Source organism: Oncorhynchus masou, chromosome 5 (genome assembly GCF_036934945.1).
Source record: "Oncorhynchus masou masou isolate Uvic2021 chromosome 5, UVic_Omas_1.1, whole genome shotgun sequence".
In the NCBI taxonomy this organism is placed as follows: Eukaryota; Metazoa; Chordata; class Actinopteri; order Salmoniformes; family Salmonidae; genus Oncorhynchus; species Oncorhynchus masou.
The window spans coordinates 9,418,103-9,427,204 of NC_088216.1; the positions used below are offsets into that span (position 1 = coordinate 9,418,103).

At 40.1% G+C, this 9,102-nt stretch overlaps 2 protein-coding genes across 2 annotated transcripts in view; both read left to right on the top strand.

Annotated features, from left to right (window-relative positions):
* Window positions 1-9,102, top strand: part of LOC135532479 (zinc finger protein 436-like) — a 781,678-nt gene that overhangs the window by 765,097 nt on the left and 7,479 nt on the right. The gene's annotated exons all lie outside the window — the stretch shown is intronic.
* On the top strand, window positions 1,199-9,055 carry LOC135532341 (piggyBac transposable element-derived protein 4-like). The gene is made up of 5 exons (XM_064959911.1): window positions 1,199-1,675; window positions 2,591-2,688; window positions 2,817-2,991; window positions 4,438-4,552; window positions 7,073-9,055. Exons 1-5 carry the CDS (start codon window positions 1,465-1,467, stop codon window positions 8,823-8,825), a joined length of 2,352 nt encoding a protein of 783 aa, XP_064815983.1. The 5' UTR covers window positions 1,199-1,464; the 3' UTR covers window positions 8,826-9,055.

Here is a 9,102-nt window from a genome sequence, read left to right on the forward strand (position 1 = left end):
AAAATATATGTTTATACATACAGTGCCTTTAGAAAGTATTACAAATGTATATGTATTTTTAAACAGAAATAACTTATTTACATAAGTATTCAGACCCTTTGCTATGAGAATCGAAATTGAGCTCAGGTGCATCTTGTTTCCATTGATCATCCTTGAGATGTTTCTAGAACTTCATTGGAGTCCACCTGTGGTAAATTCAGTTGATTGGACATGATTTGGGAAGAGACACACCTGTCTATATAAGGTCCCACAGTTTACAGTGCAAGTCAGCGCAAAAACCAAGCCATGAAGTAGAAGGAATTGTCCGTAGAGCGCCGGCACAGATCTGGGGAAGGGAGTCAACAACAAAAAATATGCCGCATTGAAGTTCCCAAAGAACACAGTGGCTACCATCGTTCTTAAAAGGAAACGTTTGGAACCACCAAGGCTCTTCCTTGAGCTGGCCGCCTGGCCAAACTGCGCAATCGGGGGAGAAGGGCCTTGGTCTGGGAGGTTACCAAGAACCTGATGGCCACTCTGACAGAGATATAGAGTTCCTCTGTGGAGATGGGAGACACCAACACTTGCCTAAATAGCCCATATGCCACCATAGGAAGTGTTATGTGTTGTTCGCAATGAGCCTTGGTCAATTTAGCTCAGAGTATGCCACCCTATTCTATCTGTCACCTTTAAAAAAATATATATTTTACCTTTATTTACCCAGGTAGGCTCGTTGAGAACAAGTTCTCATTTACAACTGCGAACTGGCCAAGATAAAGCATAGCAGTGTGAACAGACAACACAGAGTTAAAGTGGCTGTTCCACTGGATGTCATAAGGTGAATTCACCAATTTGTAAGTCGCTCTGGATAAGAGCGTCTGCCAAATGACTTAAATGTAAATGTACACATGGAGTAAACAATTAACAAGTCAATAACACAGTAGAAAAAAAAGAGAGTCTATATACATACCTAATCCTGCCTAATAGGCAGGCAAATCCTGGAGGGAAGTATTGGCTGTAAGAAGTAATAACATAACATCTGGTTATTTTTAAATTACTTCTTATGACATTGCTTGCCAGACTGAACATTGTAATTCATATTTTCCAGTCTGCGTTAGCCACTCCAGTCAGCAGATGGCGATATGAATTTTTCAGGTGATGCTTCTTGCGTGACGTATAATCCAGTGGACGGGACAGGAGGCTTCTTCAACCGCGACGAAAGGCTTCTGATTTAACCACGCTGTGCTTTGCTAGCAAACCTAAAACCGAAACATTTGAGCTCTTTAGACCAATATTGTGTATATTACTCTTAGGGTTTTCAACATAATTCTGTTTACATATCTACTGCTTCATTTAAACGTAATTTGCTTGTTAAATTAGCAAATGTGTTACATTGATACTGCACTAGGCTAATCTCCCGGAGCATAAACTCACTAATCTAGACGGAGAAAGAAACTGGTGAAAGGAGGCAAAGAAGATTGAAGAATGAATAAGGAGGCGATCACATTGAAACAAGAGGATGATATTACAGTGAAAGAGGAATATGGGAACGAGGTTGTCAAAGTGGAAAAAGAGGTAGAAGCTTTCAGAATCAAAAAGGAGGAAGACTCTTTTGGAGTAAAAGAGGAGGATATCTCAATGAAAGAGGAAGACGTTTTGGGAGTGAAAAATGAGACTGAAGATCCGATTACCACCAGTGAGTAATGTCTTAAAAACGGGCACAAACTATGCAGTTGTTTTTAAAGGGGCATTATACTGAAGTTCTACACTTGAATATGTTGTTCTGTACTGTAGGAATTGTTTATTAAGGGGCAATCTGCCATTGGTACATATTTTTGGAACTTCAAAAATTGATTTATTGAATTCTCTATGTGGTCTATATTGAAGTGCACTTATTCTAGTATAGCCGGATTTTAAAATATAATATACAGTGCATTTCTACATAAAATATCAAGTGGACGCAAAATGCACCCATTTGTGGAACGGCCCTTTCACATTTGCATCACAGTGGTGGGAAAAGTACGCAACTAAATGTGAGTCACCCAGTAAAATACTACTTGAGTAAAAGTTAAAATATACTGAAGTATCAAAAGTATATAAATAATTTCAAATACCTTATATTTAGCAAACCAGATTTATTGACGGATAGCCAGGGACACACTCCAACTCTCTGACAATCTACAATTGAAACGTGTGTTTAGTGAGTCCGCCAGATCAGAGGCAGTAATGATTACCAGGGATGTTCTCTTGATTAGTGAGTGAATTGGACCATTTTCCTGTCCTGCTAAGCCTTCGAAATGTAATGAGTACTTTTGGGTGTCAGGGAAATGTATGGAGTGAAAAGTACATTTTCTTTATGTATGTAGTGAAGTAAAAGTACAATTAGTCGAAAATAGTAAAGTAGAGATTCCCCGGAAAGCTACTTAAATAATACTTTAAAGTATTTTTTACTTAAGTACTTTACACCACTGATCACAAACAATATTTACAAAATATATTTAAATTGGCTAATTTAGTCCCCTTTTAGATATGTATTCATTCCTCCTGTAAGACTGTGATTGCAATAGAAGTTGATGAGTTTACCATATTTTTGATGTTCTCATTCACACAGGAGAGAGACATGACTATTGTGGATCCTCTGGGGAGCCTCAACAACATCCTGATGCTGACGAGGAAGAGAAGAGTCTCTCCAGATCAGAACACCAGATGGTACAGCTTGGTCTGGTCTAGCATACAGCTTGCTCTATCTGGGTCTGGGCTTCTGTAAAGCACTTTTTCAACAGTGACATCAGCATCCATAATGATATGTGTCTGTGTCCCCTCTTTACGGTTACCAGGACAACGCTAGCCCCTCCTCCCTCCCGGAGTCCCCGTTTCGTACCTCTTCCGGTAACACCTTACTGCTGGGTAGGAAGAGGTTGTCTGTGCTGCTGGTGGACTGCAGGAAAACAACGGAGCTGAGTGGAACTGTGAGAGGACGACAAGAGAAGAAAGGATCAGATTTGACTGAAAGTAAGTGCTGTAGTTTAGTTTGAACAAATATAATAGATCTTCCCACTGGTATCTGTTACCAGGACAACCAGCAGAGTTCTGTTAGTTGACATGAAGATGGACTAGTATCTTTTACCAGTGGGGCTGTCCCCGACTAATAAAAATCTTGTTTGACTTAGACACCTGTACTTCTCATCAATCAATTGGTGCAAATTTTAAACATGTATTTCTATATATACACTACCGTTGAAAAGTTTGGGGTCACTTAGAAATGTCCTTGTTTTTGAAAGAAAATCATTTTTTTGGTCCATTAAAATAACAACAATCAAAGCCACAAATGCTGATGCTCCAGATACTCAACTAGTCTACAGGAGGCCAGTTTCATTGCTTCTTTAATCAGAACAACAGTTTTCAGCTGTGCTAACATAATTGCAAAAGCGTTTTCTAATGTTCGATTCGCTTTTTAAAATGATAAACTTGGATTAGCTAACACAACGTGCCATTTGAACACAGGACTGATGGTTGCTGATAATGGGCCTCTGTAGATAATAATGGGCCTCTGCAGATAATAATGGGCCTCTGCAGATAATAATGGGCCTCTGCAGATAATAATGGGCCTCTGCAGATAATAATGGGCCTCTGTGTAGATGCCTCTGTGTAGATAATAATGGGCCTCTGTGTAGATAATAATGGGCCTCTGTGTAGATAATAATGGGCCTCTGTGTAGATAATAATGGGCCTCTGTGTAGATAATAATGGGCCTCTGTAGATAATAATGGGCCTCTCTGTAGATAATAATGGGTCTCTGTAGATAATAATGAGCCTCTATGTAGATAATAATGGGCTTCTATGTAGATAATCAGCCATTTTCCGCTACAACATTAGCAATGTCTATACTGTATTTATGATAAATATAATGTTATTTTAATTGACAAAAGGACATGTCTATCCTAACACGATCCGTGTTGTAAATAGCATTCTGCATGAATTCCGACTCTTTCAACTTGCAACAAAACAATGTTATGAAATCAAATTTTGTTAGCAATCAAACATAGCTTAACACGGTCAAGTTCGGTTTCTGTGCAATCCTCAGACACTCTAGAAGACAACCAAACATGTTTCATAATTCTACATTACGTATTGGCTATACAAGACCTGAATGAGCCCATGAAGGTTCTTGGACCAATGACCACCTATCGTTTTGAAACCTTGCTAGATAGCCAATGAGCTGGGATTTCCAGCAGTTATGTAAACGCCGTTTGTAGGACAAACAGCCATCATGCTAAAGCTGTGCACAACAGAGTTCATTCTCTGGTGAAAGGAAACCAGATGCACGGTAGTTTACGTTTCACAGCAGTTCGTTCTCTTCTACAGACTTCTCAAGTCTGAAAAAGTTAAACATGGTTACTAAGAGTGGAAAAGCTAAATCTCAGTCCAAGTATAATCACTTTGATGATATTATTGCAGAAATTGACCAGGAGAGTGACACAGAAGAAATGGATGAGGACTCTGTGGGTGACCAGAGTTTTGATTCCAGCGCAGAAGAAATGTTTTTGGAAGGAAAGGATCCACTTTTTGATCAGTAAGTAAAACAAGTTTTAACTTCTCATGCTAATGCAGTTGTTTAAATGGTTGCATATTTATTTATATATATACACACACAGTCAAAGTTTACATACACTTAGTTTGGAGTCCTTAAAACTCGTTTTTCAACCACTCCACAGATTTCTTGTTAACCTCTCTGGTACAAGTGCGTCCCACCTCGACAACAGCCAGTGAAATTGCAGGGCGCCAGATTAAAAACAACAGAAATCCCATAATTAAAATTCCTCAAACATACAAGTATTATACACCATTTTAAAGATAAACTTGTTGTAAATCCAGCCATATTGTCCTGTTTCAAATAGGCTTTACGGCGAAAGCACACCAAACAATTGTTAGGTCAGCCCCTAGCCACAGAACCATACAGCCATTTTCCAACCAAGGAGAGGTGTCAGAAATATCGATTAAAATGAATCACTTACCTCTGATCATCTGGTGGCACTCCCAGGTCTCCATGTTAAACAATAAATGTTTGTTTTGTTCGATAATGTCCCTCTTTATGGCCAAAACCCCCCTTTTTGTTCGCACGTTTAGTCCAGTAATCCGAATGCACAAGGTGCGGGCACAAAGTCCAGACAAAGTTTTTAAAAAGTACAATAAAAGTTTGTAGAAACATGTCAAACTGTAGTATAATCTAAAATAAGGACGCGCGACAACGAGGTTCTAGCTCCAGCCTGTTTATTAACCAAACCCTCGCATGTCCTACATAGGTACGGATACCCCCAAGGGACATCTTCAATCCTCAGGTTGTTTTTCTCATAAATAATTAAATAATATTTCAACAGGAGAAAAGCTTCGTCAATAGAAAAGGAGAAACAAGAAAGACGCGCTTGGCTCATGTCTGGAAATTTCCACTATCCTCTCATTGAAAGTGCTGTATCGCCCTCATTTTTCAGAGTAAAAGCCTGAAACAATGGCAAAACACTGGTCACATGTAGAGGAAGCCATAGAGCTCGTGAACTGTGTCTTAAATCTTTGTTTGGTGGATAGGCTTTCAATGGAAAAACAGCCTTTCAAAATAATAGTACTTCCTGGTTGGATTTTCCTCGTTTTCACCTGCTATTATATCCATTCTGTTATACTCGCAGACATTATTTTAAGTTTTGGAAACTTTAGTTTTCTACCCAAATCTACTAATTATATGCATACCCTAGTTTATGGACCTGAGTAGCAGACTGTTTAAAAACCTGTCTAGTACAGGCGTTCCTCTAGGGAAACGTTTCAACAAAAATTGCCCGAAATGTCATTATTATAAATATTTAACTTCAATTAAATCAGAAGTGCAATAAACCAAATGAAAGCTAAACCTCTGGTTTGTCTAGCCACCATGTCAGAATTCAAATGCGATTATCGATCAGAAATAGCAATAAAATTCATCAATTACCTTTTGAAGATCTTCTTCTTTTGGCAAAACTTAAGGTCACGACAAAACAATAGTGTCGTTTTGTTCGTTATAATCCATTTTTATAGCCTCACAGGAAACATTTTGTAAACTGGTTGTCGTAAATTCCGTGTCCTTCAACTTTGGACGTAACGTTCGATGTAATTACTCAATCTAAACGGACGTTTATCGAGGCATGTTTGGTTTCATTGCAATCCTCTGTTTGTTAGTAAAACAACCACACATCATGGTTCTTTTCCGGGACCTATTGACCGAAAGGAACTGATTTGAACACTTCAAACAATGACTGTATTTCAGACCAATGACCACTGATCGTCTTGAAATCTAGCTGGGTAGATAGCCAATGAGCTCAGGTAAACGACAACATGTGATGGTTCTATCCAGGAAGACTATCGTTTGTGGGAAACTCAAACGTATAGACACAACCATTCGCCATTGAAAACTCTACGAGGCAGCCACGCTGGTTACGTGCAGCATTTCTGTTTTGAGAGCATTTTCAGAGAATAATTATGTCAAGTAAATCTTTATAATCGAAGGCAAAGACAAAGTATACAGATCTACACGATATCATAGACCGAGATTGATAGAGATAGTGAGATTGAATTACTACAAGATCAGTCAGACTAGACAGTGACTATTCTTTTGACTCTAAATGGAGAAGATTCTGTGTTGGATTGGTGAGTAACGTTGTTTGAAATGAATAATATCAAATATTATTCATTTGAGTTGTTTTAGATATATATATATATATATATATATATATATACATACATACATACATACATACATACATACATACATACATACATACATACATACATACATACATACATACATACATACATACATACATACATACATACATACATACATACATACATACATACATACATACATACAATTTGCCATATATAAAAATATGACTAGGACATATAAAGTACACATATGTATAAAGTAAACATTGCTCTGCATTGTGTATGTCTGTGTCTGTATATATTACATGTCCATTCCATGTTTAGATAAAATACAACACCTCACCTTAGTGGAAGTTTACTTACTCTATATATAATCTGTGTCTGTTTTGTCTTTATTTCACAGTCCCAGCGATTCTGATTGGGAGCCCATACTGCCAAGGTGCAAATCCCCCACTGAAGCTGGTCCATCCAGCCGGACCCCTGCTGTCTCCGGCCCCACACCTACCCCCGCCCGGCCATCAAGAGGTGTGAAGCCGGTGACAAAGAAGCGGAGGAAGGGAAGTGTGGAACCTGCTGGCAGTGCGGAGGAGGGTCGTTGGCACTCTGTGCTGGAGGAGGATGTGGCCCCACCACCTCCAATTTTCAGACCAAAGAGGCCACCAGGTCCTCAGCTGGACATGAACTCCAAGTACAGCCCCATGCAACTTTTTCAGTTGTTTTTCACCTCGGCAGTTGTTGATTCCCTGGTGTTGAACACTAATAAGTACGGAGCTAAGAAGCAGGAAGGCAAGAAAGAGACATGGAAGCCCATTTCCAGGTCAGATCTTTTTTGTTACTTTTCTATGGTCATTTACATGGGTCTTGTGAAGCTAAAAACCCTGAAGGACTACTGGAAATCTGCACCCCTCTATCAACTGCCTTTCCCCACCACGGTCATGTCGTGCAAAAGGTTTCTGACAATCTCACGGGCGCTTCATATCAGTGACCCAGAAGTTGATAAGGACAACGAGACGAAACGAGGCACGGCAAGGTTTGATAAGCTCTGCAAAATTAAACCTCTCTACCTCGACATCATTGAGGCCTGCAATACTTATTTTCAGCCTGCCCAGAACCTTTCCATAGATGAGAGGATGGTTGCCTCAAAGGCCAGAAATGGCCTAAAACACTACATGCCTAACAAACCGACTAAATGGGGTTACAAACTGTTTGTTTTGGCCGATTCTGCGTGTGCATACACGTGCAACTTTTTTGTCTATGAGGGTAAGAACAGTTGTGCGACTGGTAAGGGATTCAGCTATGACTCCGTTATGCAGTTATTAGATTTTCAGCTGCTAGGGAAGGGCTACAAACTGTTTGTGAATAACTTTTACACAAGCCCTACCCTGTTCACAGACCTGAGGAAGATGGATGTGTGGGCCTGTGGCACCATTCGGACCAACAGCGTGGGCTTTCCGAAAACCAGGGTGAACGACATGCCTAAGCAGGCTGAGCGGGGTACCTTGAGATGGATCCGTGAAGATGGCCTGCTGTTTGTGAAGTGGATGGACACCAGAGAGGTGGCGATGTGCTCCACTATCCACAAGTCCTTCAGTGGTGATCACGTCGTCAAGCGTGTGAAGGGCGCTACAGGGGCATGGACCACCAAAAATGTCCCCATTCCAACTGCAGTAAACGACTACAACAAGAGCATGGGGGGAGGTATGGGCCTATCATATGCGCTGATAGGATACTATAATGTTCTCCACAAAGCCATGAAATGGTACAAGACATTGTTTTATCATTTCATTGACATTGCTGTGGTGAATGCCTTCATCCTCCAGAAGGAAATGGCCAAGAGCTGTGGACAGCCCCCCATCTCACAGCTAGCCTTCAGAGAGCAGCTCATCCAGGAGCTTGCTAGCTACAGCAAGACCACTGTAGCACCTTCAGTCCCCTCTACCTCTGTCCCTTCTGCTCCTTCAACCAGTGGTGTGCACATGCTTAAATTCCTGATTGCAGGCGAGAATGAGTGCAAAAGGAATTTAGTAAGGAGGCTTCGTTGTGCTCTTTGCAAAAAGAAATCCTCTGTCGGCTGCACCACCTGTTCAGTGACCCTCTGCTTCACAGCAGAAAGAGACTGCTATGCGCTGTGGCATCAGAAGCACAATATTGTGTAGAGGGTCTTCACATTATTGAACGTGTAAATAGTTACCCATGTTATTATTATTTTTTTTTGGAAATGTTCATTTTTTTCTTCAATTTTCCAAAATATATTTTTCCCGGGTGATGTTTGAATATTTTTTTTGTATTTTGTATATAGTTATTTTCAGCAATGTACCCATGTACCAATTCGGCCACTTGGGTACATTTGGGAAACTTGTGAGGGACACCTGGGTGACTACATACCCAATGGCATGTACCTCACTCATTCCTAGAGGTATCTGTCTGAAACTT

Coding starts and splice junctions, on each gene's coding strand:
- LOC135532341 (XM_064959911.1), top strand. CDS start 1,465: ATGAATAAGGAGGCGATCACATTGAAACAAGAGGATGATATTACAGTG. Junction 1,676..2,590: donor TGAAGATCCGATTACCACCA/GTGAGTAATGTC, acceptor TCATTCACACAG/GAGAGAGACATGACTATTGT. Junction 4,553..7,072: donor AAGGATCCACTTTTTGATCA/GTAAGTAAAACA, acceptor TTTATTTCACAG/TCCCAGCGATTCTGATTGGG.